Source organism: Mustela nigripes, chromosome 3 (genome assembly GCF_022355385.1).
Source record: "Mustela nigripes isolate SB6536 chromosome 3, MUSNIG.SB6536, whole genome shotgun sequence".
Classification (NCBI taxonomy): Eukaryota; Metazoa; Chordata; class Mammalia; order Carnivora; family Mustelidae; genus Mustela; species Mustela nigripes.
The window spans coordinates 27614802-27638630 of record NC_081559.1 but is presented as its reverse complement, the minus strand read 5'-3'; the positions used below and the strand labels follow the sequence as shown (position 1 = coordinate 27638630).

Genomic DNA, 23829 nt, shown 5'->3' with positions numbered 1-23829 from the left:
GACACCTGTCCCAGGTTGGGTGCTCCTGGGGTCATTAGTCCACACCCGCCCAGCCTAGGGCCCCCCTGCAGTCTGGCCCGTGTGAGGAGACCGGTTTCAGAGGCTGAGCCGTTGCAACCCTGGGCCTCCTGGCATGCTTGTGTGCCTGTTTGTTGAGCTGTTTTCCTGGCTCTGGCCCATGGCCCAGGACTCACAGGCGGGAATGGCTGTTTTCCTCTAGCAGGGCTGGTGTGTTAGAGAGGTTTGTGGACAGTGTGCTGTGTCGCACTTTGTTTTGGAAAAATCCAGGCTGGTGGGCAGGAAGGAGAGAGGAAGGGGTGTGGCTGGAGGGGCTGGCGGGGGTGGAGGGGGTGGCCATAGCCCCCAGAGGAAAGGTAGGAATGGGGATGGGCCCCTGACATAGATTGGGCACCAGTTTCTGGCTGCCTGACGTGGCCCCTGGTGTTTCATAAAGACCCTCCTCCCAACTGGGCCCCCTAGGGACTGGGGCTCAGGAAACGCCTTTTCTTTTGGTCCCGAGCTGTTGTGTTTGGTCTGTGGACCTCAAAGGCAGGCAGGACTCTTCCCACACAGTTGATTTTGCTCTAAACCGACCCCACCCAAGTCCTGAGGTTCCCGCTCCTTGCTGTACAGTGGAGAAGGCAGGATTGGAACCTAGGGCCGCAGACCTTGAGCTGCTCAGGAGTGTCTGAGTGGTGGTCGGCAAAGAGGACCGAGGCAAAAAGAGTTGGTTGGATCTGCAGGAGGAGGGGTGGGGGTGAGACACCAGGAGGAACTTCCCGAGAGTAAGAAAAGCAAGACCACTATTTTGGCAGGGGTAGGGGGGGATGGGGTGGAGTTTCCTTTCATGCTGTTCTCTCCCTGAGACAGCGACCATGATCTGGGTCTTTACAGGGAGAGAGTTCTTGGTGCCTAGGGAGTTGAATTGAAGTTGTCTTATTGATCTCGGTCTTGGGAGGGGCCGGGAGGAAGTGGACGCCTGGGGGGCCAAAGGGTTCGGACAGCCCCAGACAGGAGAAGAATGAGATTACCCGAGGACAGAGAATTTACTTTTCTTTTTAAAATAAAATCTTTGTAGGACTCTTTGTAAAGCCGTCTGGTAGTTTTCCTTGGAAGCTTTAGGTGGAACAGGTAGATCTCGTGAAATCCCATGAGCGCTGGGCTGTACCCATTTTACAGATGGGTTGGTTCATAAGAGTGTCTTCCTTCATGGAATAGAAGTTCTCTGAGGTCAGGGACTTCACCTGGTCCCCGTATGTGCCTTGTATGTTGCCGGGCACATAGTGGATGGCACCCAGTGAGGGCTCTCAGGAGGAGGGCTCAAGCACTGTGATGGGTAGCAGAGATGACTTGTGTGTCCCACTCACTCCCAGCCTGCCAGAAAGAGCCTGCATGGGGAGGTATGCAGCAGTGGGGGGCCTGTCTCTGGCTACCTGTGTGAGGTCACCTGTGCGTTTTGGAGCATTAGGCCGTGCTGGCTCGCACCCCCTAGCCCCGCAATGGCGTGTGAGTCTCCATGTCCACTGGACTCAGACTTGTCACCCGTCTCTGTCTGCTTTCTGCCAGCAAGCGTCACATGTCCCCAAACTCTGCGGAAAACAGGAAGCCCCGTCAGTGAGAGGACAGCCCAGTGATTCAACAGGGGATGACCATCCAGCTGTTCCCATCCCTGTCATCTGGTGGGGTCATGGCCCACGGCAGATCCCTCCCCTGCCTCTCCTGCCCTGGCCAGCCTGGGGGAGCACAGAGGCTTGGACTTTGTCTTATCACCTCTGGAGGCGGCATGGCCAGACTCTGTTGGGGCCAAGTTTTTATTTATCTTTCCTGACTTTTTTGGGGTGGGGAAGCTGAGGAATGTGGAGTGTTGTAACGTTGGGAGGGGGGGTGGAGAAACGGGATCCAGCTCTCCTGCCCCATTCTTCCTTTTCACCCCGGGTCCCGGGAGGCTCCTGGCACCCCTTGGCTCCCCAGTCCCCACGCCAAGCCAGTCTCAATATCGCATTGTTTCCCCACAGCTCCGTGGGTAGGGACCTGTGGCCCAAGTCACACCTTGAGCCTCAGCTACTGCTGTGGCTTCCAGTGTTTGAGTCCCCCAAGCGTAGCTGTGGGTCGGCAGCAGATGAGACATGAGGGGCTATTTATAGCAGGAATCCCTGGGGCCTGGAGCAGGGCCTGGGGCCTGGGGAGGTTCAGCGACTCCTAATCAGGGACCAGTGAGATCAAGACGGATGGAGTGTCGGGTCTCTTATGTTCCTCTGGGTAGGTCGTCTTGTAACAGCCCGGTTTGGGGCTTGAAAACCAAACACGATCCCTCCTTACCACCCTCTACTCGCGCCCCCATGCCTGACTCATGTAAACCCAAGTCGTCAGGGCCAGGGGGTTGTGGAGACAGAAACTTCCCACGCCGACAGTTCCATTTGGCTCTCTGTTCCTCCCGCTGCTGTCACAGAGGCTGAGCAGTGGTGGGGCAGCTGTAGCCCGCACAGAGGGGGCTCTGGTTGCAGCCTTCTCTGGGGGCTGGATGGAGAGCCCTCCCATTTGCGGGGCTGCCCTGATTTTGGGCCCAGCCGGGAGGCAGGCCTTCGAGCCTACCATGCACCCCTGCCTGGTAGGTGCCGCAGGGCCCTGGCAGAGGCTGGAAGGCGCTTCTCTGCTCCGGGCCCCCGCCGTCAAACCCAGAGACTGAGGGCGAATCCTGCCAGTTGTCGACTTCCCCGGGGACTTGGGGCGGGGCGGTGAGTCGCTGCTTCAGTTTCCCCTCTTCCCGGCAGACTGTGGTCCTGTTCCTTCAAGAGGTGGTTGCAGCTTGGAGGTTGGGAGAGGCTGGGAGGCACGGGGAGGTTTGGAAGATGCCAGTGGGCTCTGAGGGCTCTGGCCGGGCCTGGGAGCTAGAAACTGGCCTTTGGGCATCAGGTGAGGTGGCTATTGGGGTGGGCGGCAGCTTGCGGCAGAGGCGATGCAGGCCTTGATTTTCTGTAGAGGTGAATAATGGTTGTATCTCTAACCCTTTAATTGGGTCAGATGTAAGAACAGTAACACTGCATAAGTAACCCATATGCCTACGTCCTTTTCATCGTCAAACCGCTCGGTAAGGACTGCCTCATTTTCTGTGGGACATTCTGGAAGCTTAGAGCGTCAAGCAGCACAAGATGGCCCGGCGGGGTGCTGCGGGGCCCCAGCCCTGAGCTTTCCTCCCTGCACCATTGGGTTGTCCTGGGTTGTTTGGGACCCCAGTGTGGGTCCGTTTGCCTACTTTTGTGCCAGGGAACCACCTTGGGGATGGGAGCAGCTGAGGAGGTGACAGACAATGGGCAGCGGGTCCTTAAAGTGTGATTTGCTGCCTCACACTGGCCTCGGCTGGTACACACCTCCTCCAGCTACTCTGGACCCCACACCAGCGGCAGCACCTTGGGGGGAGGAATGTGGGGGGATGGTGGTCGCCAACAAAGGCTCAGAGCCAGGCGGAGGGCTGCTGGACCAGATGTTCCTTCTTTGAGGCTTGTGGTCCATCTTTTCCCCCCGGACTTGCTATGACGCTGTCCAGGGACTCAAGACGAACTGTGTTTCCATCTGCTTAGTGACTGTTTTTTTGTGAGTGTGGACTCCGTGCAGATGGCACCAGCCCAGACTGTGCTCAGCGTTTGGGATTTCTTCCTTTCCCAGGGAGGGGGAAGCTGAGCCCTCTGAGGGCTTGCGTGCACACCCCCGAGGAAATGGCGCTGATGGCTTTTGGCTCTGGGTCGCTGTGTTGCCTGGGTGTTAGGGTGCCTGGGCTGGAATGTTGGCAGAGAGGAGAAGGGAATCTGTGTTTGTCCATAGCCCTGACTGCTCCCGTGGCCGGCCCTCTGCCGGGCCCCTCTGTAATGCCACTTCTCTTTTCTCTGTCCCAGGGCTCTGCCAGAGTCACCCTGAGCGTCCAGCCCCATCCTCAGCCCATCAGGTATGCCTGGCCTGTGGGGGGCCAGGGGTGGGGGTGCCGCAGTGAGGTCACTGTGGGTGTTTCCAGCAAGTCATGCCTTTGGGTTTCTGTGACCGAAGTCATAAAGCCACAGGTAGGGGGTGTGGGAGACATGCCAGCCACAGGGAGAGGATGCCAGTAGCTGCCCATTTGGAAATGCTCATGTTTTGAGTTTTAGCTTGAAGCCAGGCCTTGAGCTGGATTCTTTATGGTCCCTGCACGATCTCATCTAGTCCTTGCAACAATCTTGCAAGGTAAGTGTTTTGTTTCCGTTCCGCAGATGAAGAAACTGAGTCTCAGGGAGGTGAGGTGACTTGTTAAAGGTCACGCAGCTACCAAGAGGCAAGACCTGGGTGTGCCTTCGGGACTGGCAGGCGTCAAGGCCTGTGCTAGGTCTAGGTCCTTTTTGTGGGCAGGGGTTTTTGGTGTTGGAGGGCTATTTCTAAAAGGAAAGTTCTCTGGCTGGCTGGCTGGCTGGCAGGGGCTGGGGGAGGGGATGCATGAAGACTCGGGGTCTTGCTGATCCAGAATCTCTTTTCCTTGTGTCCGGGTTCTGTGGTTTTCTGGCTCAGGCTTTTCCCTTTCTGCCTCCCCTCCACTCCTGAGGCTCCCGAGATGACTGAGAATCTGGCCCTGGAGAAATGGAGCCCCAGCCAGAGAGGGCTGATGTGTAGCTAAAGCCCTCAGCCGGTTGTGGCCCGGCGGCCCACAGACAGGGGGGCCTTTTAGAGGATCCCCTTCTTCCCTTGCCCCGAGAACCACCTTGGGGTGGGTGGGTGCAGGGTGCGATGCTGGAATTGTCCAGGCGGTGGTGCTGTTCTGCCTTGGACATATCCCCCCCCCCCCCCCCCCCAAGGCTGCAGTGAGAACCTTATCTTAGGGACAAAGGATGGTGGGGGCTCAGAGGTCAAATTCAAACTGGGCTCCTTGCCACAGCCCACTGGCACCTCTGCCACTTGGCTCCTCTCCTTGCTACCATGGAGAAGTCATACATCACCCTTGGCTCCCCTAGCTCCAAGCCCTCGATACACGCTTGGACTCAGAGTTGATCCTGATGGACATCTGGATTCTGCCAGTGCTGTCTTGTTCCTTGAAATATCCTGCTGGCATTTCTTCGATGCTCCCCCAGTCTTTCCTTTACACTGCCGTAGTGGAAGATTCCCAAAAGGAAATATGAGTGTGGCCCACATTGGATAGAGAGGGCAAGTGAGACAGTAGGGGGTTGGGGATAGGGTAGAAAAGTGTAGGGGTGGGAAGGTGCGAGGTGCCCCCAGAAGCCTCAGGTATGCCTCGGGATGGAATTTCAGTGTGCAGAGACCCATTGCCCCTTCCTGGGTCCTCGTACTGGAAGAGAAGCTTCGTGAGCTGTGAAGGCATGAAGCCCTACCTCCCCTCACCCAGAGCCCAGCCCGGGGCTTCCCACTTCTTTGAAGAGCTCAGATGGTGCTGGGGTCTCTGGGGACCCCCTGCCATGGCAGCAGCAAAGACTCAGTGCCCTCTGCTCCCTGGGTCCTTCAAGATCACAGAGGCCACTGCCAAGAAATAGCCTAGGCAGGTGGTGGGAGCTGCCAGACGTGAGGGACAGCTGAGGAACAAAGGGCGGGGACTGGCCTGCCTCTGGGGAGGGCTGGAATGGGCACTGTGGTCTGGCTTGCCTGGAGCCCAGGTGAGAATGTCACCTGAGCTGCTCTTTCCCCCAAGAAGACTCCCCACCCTCTGTATAGCTTGGGAGCAAGGGGAGGGCAGCCTGCTACTCAGCCCTGGGATGCTAGAGAGCACCCAGCTCAGGCTCTCCTTCCTCTTCAAGATCTGTCCCGGGATGCTTCGAGAGATGGCTGCCAGACCAGGTGGCCACGGTGTGTCGGGAGGCTGAGCTGTACTCTTGGCTACCTCCTGTCCTGGCCCTGACCTCTGGGTTCACAGGTTGAAGGCAGCGCCGCCAGGGTGGATGGGCATTTAGGACTATTGTCATGACAGAAATGGCCCGAGATCCTGCCAGCCCCCGGCCGGGTGCACCCAGGCTCCCAGGCTGGCCTTGCTGACTGCACGGGCCTGGCCAGGGGAGGCCCCAGGCTTGGCTCTGGGTCAGGGGAGATCAAAGTCTCCTGGGATGGGATTGGGGGCCCCACGTGGTGTGCAGGGACTACAGCTACCTTAACCTTGCCCTGCGGAGCTGGGTCCCGACCTGGACTGGACCCCCTTCTGCCCCCTGTCTCTCTAGAAACATGAGCGTGAGCCGGGCCATGGAGGACAGCTGTGAGCTGGACCTAGTGTACGTCACCGAGAGGATCATCGCCGTCTCCTTCCCCAGCACGGCCAACGAGGAGAACTTCCGGAGCAACCTCCGAGAGGTGGCTCAGATGCTCAAGTCCAAGCATGGCGGCAGCTACCTGGTAAGGAGGGGCCCAGTGCCCCCGTCCCTTCTGCTCGCCACCCCCTTGCTTCAGGTGTCCCCAGGGCCAACTCCCTCTCCTTCCCGTGATTTATGTGCCTTGCTTGTGGCCTGAATCTCCACTCACTCTCCGGCCTCACTTTGCTGGGAGGCGTGTGTCACAGCTGGAATGTGGCACCTGGACCCGAGTCCTGTGTGCATGCACGCCTCTGTGTGTGTCTGTGCATGTGTGTGTGTGCACTGAGTTCATGTTATCGAGCATTCCCTCTGAGGCGGGCCCTGTTCTAACTGCTGTCCACATATTTAACCTCGAGCTAGCTCTAGAAATCAGGTTTAGCTGGAGCGCAGTGGGGGTAGGGGGGTCTGCCTCAGGTGACAGCGTTGGAAAGTGACAGAGCTGAGGTCTGAGGGCAGAGTTGTGGCACGGGCATCTTGTGGGACCTCATGTGGCTGGCACTGGGGCAGGGCCTGGCCCAGGAGGAGTGCCGCATGGACGTGGATGAGGGGGCCAGTGGTGTTCTCTGATGTCAGAGGGCTGGCTTGAGGGATCAGGCCCAGAGGAGGGCTCGGTTCCACTTTACAGGGAAGCACCTGTGGGGTTGGGCTGGACCCACAGATGGGACGGGGCAGGCTCAATGCGATGTGAGCCGAGGCAGGCAGTGGGAGGCCATATTCGGTTCTAGGGCTGACACATTACACATGACCATAGCTGGCTGGTCTATAAATGATAGGATTAATTTTTTCACAGTTCTGGAAGCTAGAAGTCCACATAAAGATGTTGGGAGGGCCATGCCCCTTCCTGGGCTCTGGTGCTTCCCAGCAATCCTCGGTGACCTTGACTGGTAGCTCTATCACTCCCATCACTCTGCCTCTGTCCACACACGGCCTGCCTTCTTTCCTGGCTCTCTCTGTGCCTCCTCATCTCATCTTATAAGGACACCAGGCATCGGATCCCGGGCCTGCCCTAAATCCAGGATGACCTCATCTTGAGATCCTTAAGTACTTACATCAGTAAAGGCTCTATTTCCTAATAAGGTCACATTGTGAAGTTTCAGGTGGATATGAATCTTTGTGGGATGCTGCTGAACCCACAGAGGTCTGTCCGCTAGCCGTGGTGGGCATTGTTGAGGACTCTGATTCAGACATTGGAAGAGTCCTGGGTTTGAATGTAGGCTCTGCTCTGATGCACTTTGCCTCACAAAACCTTAGTTTGTGCATCTGTAAAATGGGTCTAATTACACCACCCACCTCTTGTGGTGGTTGAGAGGATTAAGCCCTCTGCTAGATGTAAAGGCCTCAGCGTGAGCTGGCCAACTGGGGACACTGGAGTGGGACCTCTGGTTAATGTGCTAAAGTGTGAGCCCTTGTGGGGTCCAAGAATGGCCTGGTAGCCCTCTGAGATTGTTCCCAGTCAGGAGTCCAGGATCCTGTGGGTCTCTGTGCTGTGCTGCCCTCCCTTTGTCTTACCCACAGCAGGCTGTGGGTCCTTTTTTCTCCCCAGGAAGACGGCAATTCTGTGCCCCTCCTTTGGAGGTGGAAAAGGGAATTCCAGGGACTGGGGGGAATCCTGTGGGACATGGTGAGGTGTTGGAGGGCATCTGCGGGGAGAGGGGTGTTGAGGGTCAGAGAGGGCCCACTCAGGGCGATTTTCCCCCTCTGAGGGAGGGTGTCCCGCTGCACAACTGTTGCATTTTTGGGTGATGAGGTTCTGACATTGACGTGGGAAGTGGAAACCAGAGATGGCCAAATACTTGTCAGTTAACCCTCCCGGACTCCCGTTCGGGGTATGAAGACACTCACCTTGCAGGGGGCATGTGGGACCCGAGACAGGCTGCGTCGGTCCTCTTCTTGTCTTCAGTTCTGGGTGTCTGTCTGCTCCCTGAGGGGAGTGGCTGTATCTATATACTTCCCTCTCCCCCTCTTTACCCTGAGAACCTGTAGAGCTCTTGTCGATCAGCGTGTGTGTGTGTGTGTGTGTGTGTGTGTGTGTGTGTGTGTTTGTGTGTGTGGGTGTGTCTGATGGGACGCCATTGCAAGCTCTTGCACGGGTAGGATTTTCACTGAGGGCAGCATGCGGGGGGAGGAGAGAAAGAGACAGAGAGACAGAAGACAGCGGACACTATCTCACAATCTCTTCCTTTTCCTCCCAGCTTTTCAACCTCTCTGAGCGGAGGCCGGACATCACAAAGCTCCACGCCAAGGTGAGCTGATGCCGATCTGGGGTGGGGGCTTCCCATTGCCTGGAAGAGAAGGAGAATAGACGGGCTCTGTCTCCCTGTGGTTCCCGCTTTAGAATCTGGGGGGAAGTGCTGAGACCCTTCTGCCGACCCTATTCCTATTCCGAGTCTGTGTCATCTTCTCTTTCGAACAAGGAAAAGACTGTGTTTGTTGTGTTTGTAATACAAATTGCTGAGAGCCAAGCTGGATGCAGCGATTTCCTACCCAGCTCTGGCCCCCTGGGGTGCACAGAGTATTTCTGGGGTGAGGCTGGAGCTATGGAATTTCTAGCCATATTGAAATGCATTTTGCATTTAAACTGGCTGGGAATTGCCTTCGGCCCATTTTCACTTACTGGCTCAGCAGGCTGAGCGCAGGGCTTTGCACAGATGTGCTTGGGCTCCCGGATTCTGGCGCCCATTTACTTTGTGATCCTGGGCAGGTGACAGTTCTCTGGGCCTCAGTTTGCACCTCTGATAGTGGACAGGCTAGATGAGATGTGCTCTCTTGGCTCTTCTGAGCAAGAATTCTCTCTCCGTTTAATGACGTGTGAGTTAAAAGTTTCGAGGAGCCTGAAGGCTGCTGTTCAGTTCTGCCCTCTGTCCCCTTCAGGCTTCTCTTGGCTGGCCTGGAAAACCCATGGTTTGTGTGTCCGGTCCTGGAAAAGAGGTGTCACCGGCTGGGGGCCCTTGACTTCTCCTCTTTGTCCCTGAGCCAGACCTTGGGGTTGTCTGTGGGAGGAGAGTTTGGGGGAAGTACTGGGGGGCCCCAGCACATTTTGGAGTCAGAATCACGTGGAAGGGATCTTGCAGTCATTGGCTTTACAACACATATGGGGAAACTGAGGCCAGGACAGAGGCCATGATTTGCCAGAGGCCCTAGTGCGAGGCAATGTGAGAGCTGAGACTCGGGCCCTGGGTCTCTGGTCCCGGGTGGGTGTCCCCTGCATCCGCACCCTCGCCTGCCCTCTCGGCTAATGGGCAGGGCAGGAAGCAAGGTGGGTGGCTGCTGTTGTGGCCCCTGGGTATGGGGTATGTGCCCCCTCCCCTTAGCTCTGGTCCACTCTTTGGGACTTCCATCCCTTCTCACTCATGGCTTGGACTGTAGGTACTGGAATTTGGCTGGCCTGACCTTCACACCCCTGCCCTGGAGAAGATCTGCAGTGTCTGCAAGGCCATGGACACTTGGCTCAACGCAGACCCTCACAACGTCGTTGTTCTACACAATAAGGTCAGAGTAGGGGGTACGCCGGGTGTGCGTGTGCACGTGTGTGCATGTGTACACATGTGCCTATGTGGTCATACATGTGCACATGCGTGGATGTGGCCTTGGATGAGTGTGTGTGCCTGACTGTATCATTGGACTGTGTGAGCGTGCAAGTCTGTGTGTTTTCTCCTTTCTAGGAGATAGTAGCTTCTGTCCCAGGGGGCACCCCCAAGAAATGAGCTTGTGGGGCCCTCAAGGGTAGTAGATGACCGGCTGTATTTCTTCTCTTTGAGTCTCAGCTTGACCTGCTTTCCCTCCTCCATCCACTTCTCCCTTAGAACCACACCCCTCTCTCCAGCCACTGCCCCCCTTTTCTCCAGGCTTCTGGATGGGCTCTGGGGCAGGAGGGCTGACTTACAAATAAAGACTTTGTGTTTGGGGTTCTTTTAGGGAAACCGAGGCAGGATAGGCGTTGTTATTGCGGCTTACATGCACTACAGCAACATTTCTGCCAGGTAAGAGCCCCCCGTTCTTTGCATATTGTCAGTGGGAACCCCCTCTGCCCATCCTTCCTTGGCCTCTCCCTTCCTTGGAGTTCACAGGTGCTGGGGATGGGGTGGAGGAGCCCACAGAACGAAGTCTACAGCTCTGAGGCAGGTGGCTGTGCGTACTGGGGGGGCGGGAGAAGGGAAAGTTCCTCCCTCTACTGGGAGCACTGGTGGGAGCAGCTTTGGGAGGCAGGCCCATCTCTGGACACCCCATCCCACCACCATGTCGGGGCCACTTTTCCTTGGCAAAAGGCCTTCTGTTTTCCCAAGTGAGCTGGTGAGGGAGTCAGAAAGAAATGCTGGCTCAGATCTGGGTCTGGCAGAACCATCTAGAAGTGATCTTATCCTTGTGGGCCTCAATAAGGACTTTGGGGTTTAGGATGGGATGTCCTTGGGGAGTTAGGAACAGAGGGGCTACATCATCTGTCTTTTTTTTTTTTTATGACCTCTTTGCAGATAGATAAAATGTTCTATGGAGGCTTAGATGGTAGTTTTGTGACTTTAAGAAACTCAACCCAGTCTAATGTTCCCTTCATGGTGAACGTTTCCTGTGTACCCACTGTGTGCCCCTGTGTATCGAGTTCTTTGTCGATGTTATTTCACTTAATCGCCATAACAAGCTTCAAGAAGACACTGGTCCTCGCATTTGACAGGAAGGGCAGTCAGGTTCAGAAAGGTTAAATAACCTGATTCAGGACACAGGGCTGAGGAGTAAGTGGCAGACTTGCTATGGGAACCCAGGCTGTCTGGCTCCAAAGCCCGCATGCTGAGGCCTGCAGCATACAGGATGGAGAGATGCTGGGGCACCCTTTTCCTGAATGCTGCTCAGTATAGGGTGGCTGGAGGGCTCTATAGGTCTGGGAGAGCAGGGTTGGGGAGGCAAGGGGCTGTCGGCCATAGGAGTTGGCTCCTCTGAGCACCTGTCTCTCCCCGCAGCGCTGATCAGGCCCTGGACCGGTTTGCCATGAAGCGGTTCTATGAGGATAAGATTGTGCCCATTGGCCAGCCATCCCAGAGAAGGTGGGTCTCCAGGGTTCACAGCCAGTGCCTACGTGTGTGTGTGTGTGTGTGTGTGTGTGAGCTTGCTATCCAGGCTGGGGTTGGAATAACCATGCCTCGGGGGCGGGGGGTCATGTACCGAATGTGTATATTCAGGTGCTATCCTGGAGTGGTGTGAGCTCAGGGACACGGGTGAGCCCAGGGGCAGCTGTGTGCACCCACAGGTGGGCATGGCCATTGACTCCTGAGGCCAGTGCTGGAGAGCAATGGGGCCATTGATGGGGGACACATTGGTCTGGGTGCCAGAAGGCAGCTTGTATAAGAAGGCGGTGCTATTCTTGCTTCTGGGCTTCGATGAGCCTACAGGAGGCAGATGTCCTAGCCACCTGCCCTGGAGAGGTCAGAGATTCTTACCATACAGGTCATCTTCTGCTGGAAGAGCTTTAAAAATTTACCCAGGGCCTCTCAAGCACGTGGTCTCGTTGGAGTCCGTGGCAGCCTAGGCAGAAAGTAAGGCAGAGATGGTTCATTCATCCACCAGACAAGGTTTAGGTTCTCTGCTGCTTTCTAAGTGCTGGAGACATCTAGTTGAACAGGACAAAGTGCTTTGCCCTCAGTGAACTGATATCCCATTGGGAAGGATGGACCTCGCACTGTAGGTAGACCGACAGGACCATTTCAGTAATGGCTGGTGCTAGGAGAGGAAGAGGATGGAGTGGGTTAGACCTGATGGAGGAGGTTGGGGCTATTTAGGGAAGGGGATCAAGGAACACCGGTCAGAGCTGGTGGCTTTGAGGCCAAACCTGAGTAATGATGAGCTACCGTTTGACCATCCAGGGCATATCCCTATTTTACAGATGAGAAGCCTGAGCCTAGGGAGGGGACTCAACATGGCCAGGATCCGTAGCGAGTAGGCGCAGAGCTGGGAGGTACTCAGGGGCCTGTAAGTCAGGCCAGGCCGGGTTCCCCCTGGTCTCATGCCACCCCCAGTCCTGAGGGCTGGATTCTGCTCTGTGGATAACGCGCCGTGTAATGATGGTGGCTGGTCCACAGGTGAGCACAGGTAGAGTCAGGGCTAGTGGGCTGTGGGGAGGCTGCTGGTGAGGGCGAGGCAGAAGCCCAGGCCCAGAGGGGAGAACTGGAGATGGGGAATGGGGTCCAGCCACTGTGTAGCCAGAGAGGGGGGCCCGCCACCCATCCGTGTCCATGATGGGCCACACTGCTCCATGCGCTGCAGCTGTGCTGGCTGTTTCAGCAGGACACGAGCCATCAATATACTTTCAGGTCATGAGAAGTACTTGGAAGGGGGGGAAAACCCAAACAGAACATGATGGCTTTGAGAGCGATGTGGTGGGCACAGGGGTTGAACTTGGGGAGAAAGTGACGCGTGGGGTGGGCGAGTTCTGAGGGGAGGAAGGAAGCATCCGGGGGCAGGTCTGCTGTAACAACGCAAGAGGGAAGAGCAAGCAGGCTGGCCTGGGGCCAAAGCATCCCCCTGGCTTTTCTAGCCCCTCTGAATGCTGACGGGGCCAGCAGGAGCCCCTGGCCTCTCCCTGCTGGGGTTCCCCGTCTTATCCCCCATCACCCCACCTTGCTTCCCTTGTTAGAAGGCTGCTGGCTCTGCCAGTGACTGTGTCTGACATTGTAGCGGGGAGTCCAAGCAGAAGTGAGTCCCCAGACCCGGTCTCCGGATCAGCCATCAGAAACCGGATGTCCACATGCAGAAAATTCTGGCTGGGCTGCCAGACGTAGCTGCTGTGGATCGAAGAGAGTCTTTCCCAGGGAGGAAAGATGCTGTCGTTCAAGTACCCACTTGCCACATAAGACTGGTGGCCTTGGTCACGAGTCTTGCCATGAAGGAGCAACGGCACCATGTAGCTTGGAGGAAGTGGGTGGAGCAGCCATGTCCCTGTAGTTGAAAGCCTGGGGACTGGGCTCTGTGTCCCCTCTCAGCAGTAGGAGTGTCTGGCGAGTCCACAGTATGCCGCACCCGCTCACACTGCACGTGGCGGGGGGCGGGGGCATCTACATTATCTGTCTGCCTGGCAGCTTGTATCTGCAAGCGCATCTGCTTATGGGCGGGCAGTTCTGTCTGGGCCCGTGTGAAAGTGCGGCTGTTGGCTTCAGTGCGTATTTGTTGCCACTTTCCCGCCTTCTGGGTAGTGTCATTTATAGGGAATGGATCAGTTGGAGGAGAGGAGTGGGGAGGGGCTTTGCCTGCAACTCCCCCATTCATTGTCACCCCACCCCAGACTCATTGTCCCCAGCACACAGACACATCCTGTTGGCACGGGCTGGAGATCTGATAGGAACCGCCATTCCAGATTTCCGGTTTGAGTAACGGGGCTGGGGGCTGGGCAGGGGCTGAATAGGAACTGATGGTGCCCATCAGATTATCTGGCTTGGGGAGTGCGAGGCGGCCCCACCCAGGCCCAGGGACAGAGGCCTGTAGGCCTGGTGGGTCAAGGAGCCGAGAGACAGGAGGGGGCCGTTGTCATGGTCATGGGGGTTCTGGTTCCACCAGCCTCAGAGAGCCCCCTTGCCCCTCGCGGAGTCTTAGGATTAGTTCTGATTGGTCGGGCTGACCCAGCTCACGTCCTCTGGCCATTCAGACAAGGAGGACGCCTCAACCAAGCCCCAGCAGAAGGACCGACCTTTCTTTCTGGCAGGTGCACTGAAATTCAGACGGTTTTTCCTCTCTCCCTGCCCACCCCAATTTTGTGTGTTCTTGCTAAGGGTCAGCAACTCTTTCTGGACCCCATTTCCCCTCTCTTCTAGAAGGAATAGAGATGCGTTAATTCTTGCATTCTTCCAGTAAGATCCAGAAAGTATTGGGGAGTCTTGACCCTAGGGATAGATAGGAATGCTTAGTGGAAGTTAAATGTCTTTCAATACCATATATAGAGGGAGATTTCATACACTTCAGTGCGATGTAAAATAGGGACTGTAATTATTAAGCTCTTACTGTTTGCTGGACTGTCATGTGGCTGGTGGGTCTGTCAGGGCAGAACAGGGGCATTGGGTGTAAATGTAAGTTTGGTTTAAGCTTTGTGTGAGAGTATTAGAGATGTCTGATGGTTGGTCAGCCCGCCGTGTGCAGCTTAATGATGTGAGGGATGTCAGGGATGTGTGGGAGGAATTTTGGTCCAGCAGGAGGTTTTTGGGCTGGGAGTGAAGCTGGAACGAGATGCTCATGGTGACCACCAGGGGGCGCCAGAGAACCCCCCCAGCAGTCCTATGGGTTTGATGCAGCTCCTAGTTGAGCAGTTCCTGCCTTTCCTCCCTACCTGGGACTCCAGGCAGCTAGGAAGGACTGTGCTGGGGCGCAGACCCCAGCTTCCAGGTGACCTAGGAGAGTGGGGGGTGGGTGGGCTGGGCAGGGCCAGAAGAGAGACGAGGATGGCCCTGCTCTAGGACAAGGCTCCAGGCGGACGCTGCCTCTCTCTCCCTGCCCCCAGGTACGTGCACTACTTCAGTGGCCTGCTCTCTGGCTCCATCAAAATGAACAACAAGCCCTTGTTTCTGCACCACGTGATCATGCACGGCATCCCCAACTTTGAGTCTAAAGGAGGTACCTGCCCGAGCCCTCTGGCTTCCCTCCCCTCCCGGCTCCCACCTTCTTTTCTCAAGAGGCAGCCTTAAGGCATAAAAACGTGGGCTTGGGTGGGAGTCTGGACCGCACCATCTCCTGAGCCTTCTCCGAGCTCCGGGTCGCTTCATGGGATTGACTCTGGCGGTGCCGGCTGGTGTGGGAAGTTGGATGTGGCCATGGTTTTTCTAAACTCAGAAATGCCTCCCAGATGAAAAGCTAGTATTTCTTCCTCCTTTCTCTCTCTCTCTCTTTTTTTAAGATTTTGTTCATTTATTTGACAGACAGAGATCACAAGTAGACAGAGAAGCAGGCAGAGAGAGAGAGGGGAGGAAGCAGGCTCCCCGCTGAGCAGAGAGCCCAATGCGGGGCTCGATCCCAGGACCCTGGGATCATGACCCGAGCTGAAGGCAGAGGCTTTAACCCACTGAGCCACCCAGGCGCCCCCTCCTCCTTTCTCTTTTCATTTCTCCTTCCTACTTCTGCTCTCCCCAGCCTTTCCTTCCTTCCCCAACTCCCCCTGCCCCCACACCATGCCCGCTAACACCACCCTCCCTTACAGGGTGTCGGCCCTTTCTCCGGATCTACCAGGCCATGCAGCCTGTCTACACATCTGGCATCTAGTAGGTATTCCGCGGGAATGAGAGGCCGAGGATGCTCAAGGCCAGCGCCTGAGGCCCAGGCCCAGGGACAAGAGTGTGGGGAGATGGGGCCAGGACTTCTGGGAGGATCTCATCTGGCAGAGAGACAGAGGCAGCAAGCCTTCCCAGGAGCCCTCTGGCAGGGGGAGCAGGGAATAAACGCAAGGCCTGCCCCCCTCAGCAGCTCTCTTTCTCTCCGCTCCCCTCTCCCCCAGTAATGTCCAAGGAGACAGCCAGACCAGCATCTGCATCACCATCGAGCCTGGGCTGCTCTTGAAGGGAGACATCTTGGTGAGCCTGCCCCTCTGTCTCAAGCTCCCTCCTCCCTGTTTATTGTTTCTCCTTTCTTCCATCTTCCTGCTCCCCTCCTAACAGGATTGTCACTCTTGTCACACCAGCCATAGGTGGGGCCATAGGTCCTCAGGGCTCCTGCAAGGCCTTCCCCTGCCTCAGAGCTGAATATCCCTTCTCCTGTGCTTATCTCTTGTTCTAGAATATCTCCAGGGAAATATCTCTCTGTGTGAGCTGTTACCTTCTTGCTTCCTGTGGTGACAGGACTTCCTCAACTCTAACTTTAGTCTTTCCTTCTGCAATTTAAATTCGCTCCTTCTTTTTCCATTCTGTGTGCAGGAACTTCTTGGGAGGACAGTGTTGTCCCCAAAGGACAAGATTGGCCTCCAACATTCTGTTTTGTGGAAGTTTCCCCAGATAGCTTTAAGATTCTATATGGTATTGGTGACCTCTCCCTCATTAGGCTTGGGGGAGCCCTGGGGTCTTAGTCATGGAGCTAATAAGGAGCTCCCTGAGATCTGATTTCCCCTCCTCGGGCCCCTGATGGGCTCTGCTCTCCTTCCCACCAGCTGAAGTGCTACCACAAGAAGTTCCGGAGCCCAGCCCGCGATGTCATCTTCCGTGTGCAGTTCCACACCTGTGCCATCCATGATCTGGGGGTTGTCTTTGGGAAGGAAGACCTTGATGATGCCTTCAAAGGTGAGCTCACTGAATAGAGACATAGACCCAGCAGGGAATAATGCCATAAGGTAGAAGAGTGATAATGGAAGAACTACGGCAGCAGTGAAGAGGGAACCATTTCCTGAGGGAGGGAGAGGTGGTTAGGGAGGTGTCTTCCTTTACTTCTTTATCTATTTAAGGTTTTGTCTGTATCACATTGAAACTTGGGACAATATCCATATCCATTCACCCATTAACTCATCCACTCACCCATCCATCCATCCACTCATCCAAATGCATCCACCCATCCACTCCAAATCCATCCATCCACTCTTCTAAATCCATCCACTCACCCATTCATCTGTCCATCTATCCGCCTACCCATCTAAATCTGTCCATCCGCCCACCCACTCATCAATCCACCTATCCATCCAAATCCATCCATCCATCCTCCAAGAAATACCTGGGGGTCTATATGTGCCAGGCATGTGCTAGACCCTGGGATTACAAAGAGAAAGAAGTCAGGCCCTACCCTCAGGGAGCTCGCAGTTCCGTGGGAGAAAGAGACACACAATTGGGGTACTATGAAGTGGTGCATACAGTGATAGAGACATGCACAGGGATGACAGGCGGTCACCATCCCTCCTGGAATTTCTCTTCCCACAAGTGGTGGATGGTAGAATCTTTGTCCAGACTGCACTTAGGCCAAGAGCAGAGAATAGAGCTGGGGCTTGGAGGGTGGGGGAAGGGACCTGAGAGGAGCCTGACCCCCCCCCACCCCCCCCCCCCCCCACAATGTAGTCTGGTTCTTGCAGTAGAAGAATGCTTCTGTGATGAGTTTCCTCTGTACAGGAGCCGGGAGGGCAGAAACAGAAGATGCCATCATAATTACAGAGCGGAATGTTAGCGTTATCAGTCTTAACAGGGAAACATAAAGGGACAGCAGACAACATCAAGGTGGAGTCCGTAGAGGCAGGGAAAGTGGGGGCGCAAACTTTCTCCTCTTACACAAGGGAGTCAGCGGACACCATGGACAATAGCTCAAGAAATAGAGGCTTAGCTGTAGTATTTAAAGTTTCGAAGGCAATCAGAATAAATACTACTCCCACTACTATTAGAATTAATAAGGGAGATGGGAGTGAAATAATGCGCCAAGTTCATTATCTTCCTAGTGGTAAATCAAGGGAGATTACTTGAAATTGGTGTATCAGGAAATGGTGGCATAAAAATAGTGGTTATTTAGAGTCTTAAGGTAACAGCTTGTAGAACAAGAAATAGAAATGGGAATGGTTATCTCAGGCAAGTAAGACTGGGGCCAAAGGTGGGCAAGAGGCCTATTTCATTATCTATTTATCTATATATTTTTTATATATATGTGTATATAGTATTATAGTATTATTAACCATATATGTGCATATTATTTAATCTCTCTAGAAAGATTAAAGTTGGAGTCCTTTTTGGGAATTAATTGCTCATTTTTGTTTTTCCTTCCCCCTTTTCAGATGATCGATTTCCAGAATATGGCAAAGTAGAATTTGTATTTTCTTATGGACCAGAGAAAATTCAAGGTATAAGCTTATTAGAGTTCATTTTTCTACCCCGTTGTCTCTATCCTAATCTGTCCTCTCCCTACTTCCACAGTTCTCCCACTCATGTGCTCTACAATTATCAAGTTGCCTGTGAATGGGAGGCAGGCCAACAGTAAAGGATCTGGGTATCATAGTGGACCCCCAGCTAAACATGAACCAGTGACTTAATCTTTGGATAATAAAAATAAAAGAGCCAACCAAGAGGGGCTGGGCTGCGTATACTGTTCTGGTCCCATTAGGTCACCATCCCATTATATTCCGAGACTGAGGGCTGTGGCAGATGGAAGGAGGGGCTGAAGGCACATTCAGGGGTACTAGCTGCATGAGTAGTATTTATGAAAACTGAAGTGATTCAACCTGAAGATGAGAAGCCTGGTTTAATAATAGTGGTGAAGCCTTTAAACTTGTTGTATGTGGAGACCAGTTGTTCTCTATCCTATTTGAGAACAGAATGAGACGAGATGAAGTTAGGCTACAGGCGGAGGGACTCTGGGAAGATTCAAGGAAGGCCTGCCAGGTCAGGAAGGGGACTTGCCCCAGGAGGCGAGGCTTGTGGCTCATGTGGTCTTCATCTTTCTATGAGTACATAGGAGAGACTGCTTTTCCCCTCAGATTTCTGCCTGGAGCCGGGAACACCTTAAGTGGGAGGCAGGGGGATGGCTCAGATGACCTTGTATCCTCTCAGTGTCATGGCCATGGCTTCCCTGCTGTCCTGACCCCATGCCGCTCATCACCAACCTCTTCTACACTCCCCCTGACTCCAGGGGTAGCCTTTCTGGTCTCCTGGCACTGCCACAAGGGCCTCTGGGACACACAAAGGAAGAGGCAGACACCTAGCCAGAGGGCCCCCCAGCTTTCTCCTTGGGGTGGGTCTTCATTCCTCAGTGTCCTGCCTTGATTTACCTCTATAACCGGGTATGAGCCTTTTCAGGAATGCAAGGAACCAGGGGTGCTTAGGTGGCTCAGTCAGTTGAGTGTCTGACTCTTGATTTTAGCTCAGGTTATGATCCCAGGGTCGTGGGATCGAGTCTCGTGTTGGGCTCTATGCTGGGCGTGGAGCCTGCTTGGGGGTCTCTCTCTCCTTCTCCCTCTGCTCTGCCCTCTATCTTAAAACAAAATAAAACAAAAGAAGAATGCAAGGAGCCAGAGCCCTGGGTTCTCTGCCCACTTTGTGCCACTGGCCGCACCCCACCGTGGTCAGGAATAGGAGAAGCCCCTCAGGGAGCAGCCCTGGGAGAGCTGCTGGCTGCCTCTGTTTTTCCAGCTGCTGATCCTTTTTTTTTTTTTTTTTTTTTCCTTTCTCTTCACTGCACTCCTTCCCCCTTCCTTCAGGCATGGAACACCTGGAGAATGGGCCGAGTGTGTCCGTGGACTATAACACCTCTGACCCCCTCATCCGCTGGGATTCCTATGACAACTTCGATGGGCATCGAGAGGACGGCATGGAGGGTAGGTGGCACCCAGACTTCCAGCTCCCCTCCCCGCGGCACTGTCCTGCTCCTGTGGTCTTGGTGCCGCTGGTGGGCCGTGGCTCTGTACCAGGTTCAGACGGGAGGCAGAGGTGAGGTCCAGGGCATCTCCGAGAGCTCCCAGTCCCGTGGGGGCCGATAAGACAAAACAGATAAGACAAAACAGGAATGTGTGAAACAATGAAGACAGAGCTGAAGAATGCAGGTGAACAACCACTAAGGAACAAATGGCCTGGACTCTGACACTGGCAGGGGAGGGATTCTCAAGAGCTGGCATGGCCCTGGAGTGGCCTGGGAGGACTCCTTGGAGGAGGTGGTCTTGAGTGGAGCTCGATAGAATTCTTGTGCAGCAAATGCAGCACTTTGTTAGATGTCTTTGAAACCTGCTCTTAGATGTCTCCAGGCTTGCGGTCTGACTCCCCCTGGGTCGGAGCACTAGGAATTGGACCCAGCATGTAGGGCCTGCAAGCTTTCATCAATAGCCAACAAAAATGTTTGAAAGCTGGAAACCGATAGGCTCCAAAATCTGAAAAGTAAGCCGCAGTCGAAATTAATGCGTGTTTAATTTAGCTACAAAACCTAGCATTATGTCAAGTGGGCAGCAGCGACTCAGTTCAGTCTTTGAGGGTTAGCTGTGGGTTGTATATGTTTGTGTGGTTCATTTGAATGTGGGTGGAGGGGCGGGGCTCCAAAAGTGAGCGTGCCTGGGGCCCAGGAGCCCTGGAGACGCCTGGTTGGGGTTTGGCATAGACTCGCTTTTCTGATTTGGTCCTGGGACTGCAGCATGCGGGAGCTGGAAAGAACCTTGGACTCTCGGCCCATCCCCTGGGTTTCAGCTGGGGATAACTGAGACGCCCCCTTGAAGGAAGGGTCTTCTGATTTAACCCCACGGCCCAGGATATGTCCTTTCAAGGACTCCAGCTCCCAGGCTCCGGGCTGCAGCTGGTCCTAGGGTGGGTGGGGGTGTGCCATCCTGGGGACTCTGGGCCCTGGGGCAGAGCTGGGTTAGGGACAGCCAGGCCTACTGGCTGCCCCCTGCTCCCGATCTTCTCCACCTCCCCGCCTCCTTCCACCTTCTTCTCCAGGGTTTTGGGTTTGTTGACTCTACTCTGCAAGTCTTCTAGGCCTTTTCTTGAAAAAAGATTCTCTGACCTTTGAGCTACCAGAATGAGTGATGGATTTCTAAGTGAGTGGGCCATGGGCTGTGGTTGGGCTAGGATTTAGGCCTAGATGAGAGCATGCTGTTTACAGGCAGGCAGCACTGCAAAGTGAATGGCTTGTCCTCAAGTCTACCTTAGTCCCCGCCCTCCCCATCTTCCTCCCTGTCCTCTAGGGGCTCAGATACCCCACTCTGCGGAGGCACCTCCCCCAGCGCTCCTCCCCCTGTCATCCCGGCCCTCCCTCTGCTGTGCTGAGTGCCTGGGGGAGAAGGCAGAGGATGAAATGAATTAGTTCTGAGCCACCAGTGGCTGCCAGCCTAATTGTTCATCATCCTGGGGATGTTTGCATTTTTAACAAGAGCACTTGGCAATTTCAAGGTATTTTCGGTGTGTCCCCATCGTCTCTCCCTTCTGTGGATTCCGTACAATGGTAAATGTCAAAACATTCTGTAAACCATAAAGTGCCAGGCAAGCAAAAGGTAAGATAGTTAAGGGGAAAAGAGAGGCTGGGGCAGGCCCGCTGCCCTGAGCAAAGGCAAGGGGCAGACGGCAGGGCAGAGGGAGAGCGCAGCCATGACAGGCAGGACGGGGGAGGAAGGAGCGGCTGTGTGAGCCCTGGGCTCTTCTCTGCCCCTTGCCTCCCTCCTCTCTCCTCATCCGCTCCCTCAGGCAGGGGGATGGAACCCGTGGGACTTTCTGGCCAGTGAAAGGTCAGCTCATCCTGCAGGGACAGAGGGGCTGCTGTGTGGAGGCTGAGAAGCTGGACCCGTGCCTGAAGGGTGGGAAGGGCAGGCAGGGGAAGCAGACGGAGGCTCTACTGTCCTCTTCCGTGACCTGGCCTGGCCCTGCTGTGGTTGGCCTGGGCTGGGAGCTCCGTGGTTGGGGTGGTCCCCGGGACCGAGCCTGCCTGTCCGCTGCTAGGCCGCATTCCCCCACAGGGACAGGAAAGCCAGCTGTGGGGTGGGAGCAGTGACCATTATTCCAGTCCTGCTTTTCTTCCTGGCTGGAGGCACTTCTGGAAGGTTCTAGGTTCTGGGGCTCAGAGAGAAAAGCTCTTTTTTCTGGTGAATTTTCTCGGTCTGGAGAGGGAAATAGGAGGTCTGGGCTTCTCTCCTTAGTTGTGGGCAAGTCCTATGCCTCAGTTTCCCTAGGTACTAGTTAGGGGAAGGGTGCCTAACCTCCAAGACTCTGGGGTGCCAGAGAGATGACTCCAGCTGGAGCCTCAAGGTGCCAGGGAGCTCCCTGGAGTGGCCCTAGGGCTAGGGGAATGGGCTCTGGCGGGGGTGGGGGGTCTCTATGCTCCCTGAGGATGTCACAGACGGGCAAAGGTAGGCGAAGCCTGAGATGCTGTAGTAGAGTGGTGGAGAGGGCGTGCTGGCCTGGGTGTGGTTCAGGTCCTGGATCCTGCCCCCTACCACTGAAGGCCTGACTTAGCCTTCCTGTGGTCTTAATTTCCTCTTCTGCAGACATGGGGTGTCCTTGGCTTAATGCAGCAATTTTCATGGAAGGCGGTTTAGTGTTGGGGTCCAGAATGTGGCCTCTGGAGTCAAACCGCCCGGGTTCAGATCCTCTGACAAGATACCGTCCTCTCAGGGCCTCGGTTTGCTCTGCTGTGAACGGGAGATTCAGTTGACAGATCATTTTGAGCACCTTCTGCGGGGGTAGGAGCTGTGGCGGCAGCTGTCGTGGCTCCTCAGAAGTCTCTGACCTGTCAGTAGTGACCGTGGCCAGCATCTCAGACGTTTGCAGACAAAGCTAAGGGGGAGGCCCGTTGGCCTTGGGAGGCTGCTCTGGCTTTGCTCCGCGCCAGCCACAGTGCCAATCCCTTGCAAGTCACTGTTTCACCTGTGAGGTGGGCATTGTTACCATGCCTGGGTAGGGAAACTGAGGCACAATAGGGTTCAGTAAACTGTGTAAAGTCACCTCGCCAGGAAAGAGCAAATCTGGGTGTGGAATACCAGTGCTAACCCCCACACGATTTCGGTAACCGCAGATGCCTGTATTCCGGGTACCGGCTCCCATGACACACCCGGGTGCCACTGATCTTGGATGAATCTGCCCCTTCCGTGCCCACCTCCCACCACGGGATGGACCAGAGGAGCCCTGTCTCAAGTCTCAGGGTGGGGGAGGGGTTGGACGTCGTAATACCTCGGGCGCAGCAGCCCAGAGACCACCAGGCTGGCCCTGTGGCAGGTGCTTAGCTGGGCTTCAGTGCAGGGAACAGCTGAGGCGCATCCCTTGATGTCCCGACATGCCCCCCCACTCCCCCCACCCCCCCCCGCCCCAGGAGGGTGTGGGGATGCTTACACCGAGATGCCCTGGTGAGGGGATGGCCTCTCAAAATAGGGCGGGTGTCTGAGGTGAGGTGAGGCCATTTCTGGAAATGGCACGCCTCTATTTCAGGCCCGGTAAGGGAGGGGATGGGAAAGGCCAGGCCAGTCCCTCTGGAGGCTGCCTGGTGATTCCGAGGGGAAGGCTGGGGGCGCTGAGCCAGGCACTGGGGAACAGAGAGAGATGATCTCTGGCCTGGCTGCTCCTCGCCCCCTCCCTGCAGCGAGCGCCATCAGCCCTCTACCCCCTGTTCCTCCTGCTCCTGCAGGAAACCCCTGACTTCGCTGTCTGTGCTACTGTGTGTTTAACCCCTTCCTTGATGACCGCACCCGTCTCCCTCAGCCCCCCATTCCCAGATCAAGTTCCCACTCCCCCAGGATATCCCTGATCGGTCTCAGCAGCAAAGTGAGGGAAGAAAGTCCACAGGACTTCTGTTCTCTGGGGTGGTCTGGGCTGGTCACGGAGCCTGTCTGACGCCCTACTGTCACAGCGAGGGTCCTGAGGCTCGAGAGTCCGGGGACCTGCCAGAGGGAGAGGAAACCCTCCTGCATGGAGCCCCACTATGCATGACCTCAGCTCCTCCCTTGTCATACTGACCCCACTGTGCCAGTGGCCACACCAATGTGTGAAGAAGGTGGTCGTGCTGGGGGGAGGAGGTCATGACATAGGGCATGGGGTTGCTATTGCATCCAGGGCTCTGACTCTGGCCTCTCCCCACCTCTTTTGGAGCTCAGCGTATTTAGCTCCCCAAACCCCCTAATTTGGGTGATCCTTGTGGA

The 23829-nt window shown here is 55.5% G+C and overlaps 1 protein-coding gene across 5 annotated transcripts in view; it reads left to right on the top strand.

Moving 5' to 3' along the window:
* The window catches only part of TNS1 (tensin 1), a 180067-nt gene that overhangs the window by 85666 nt on the left and 70572 nt on the right, over nt 1–23829 (top strand). For 4 of the 5 annotated variants that reach the window (XM_059393448.1, XM_059393451.1, XM_059393447.1 and 1 more), the window contains 12 exons: nt 3891–3940; nt 6180–6351; nt 8501–8551; nt 9675–9797; nt 10224–10288; nt 11258–11341; nt 14779–14891; nt 15472–15532; nt 15766–15841; nt 16411–16540; nt 18004–18069; nt 19423–19539. In XM_059393448.1, the coding sequence (XP_059249431.1) occupies nt 6184–6351; nt 8501–8551; nt 9675–9797; nt 10224–10288; nt 11258–11341; nt 14779–14891; nt 15472–15532; nt 15766–15841; nt 16411–16540; nt 18004–18069; nt 19423–19539 (1054 nt within the window). In that variant the 5' untranslated portion in view covers nt 3891–3940; nt 6180–6183. Of the gene's footprint in view, nt 1–3890; nt 3941–4120; nt 4213–6179; nt 6352–8500; nt 8552–9674; nt 9798–10223; nt 10289–11257; nt 11342–14778; nt 14892–15471; nt 15533–15765; nt 15842–16410; nt 16541–18003; nt 18070–19422; nt 19540–23829 lie in introns of those variants that run through there. The other variant, XM_059393449.1, reaches the window with a different exon arrangement.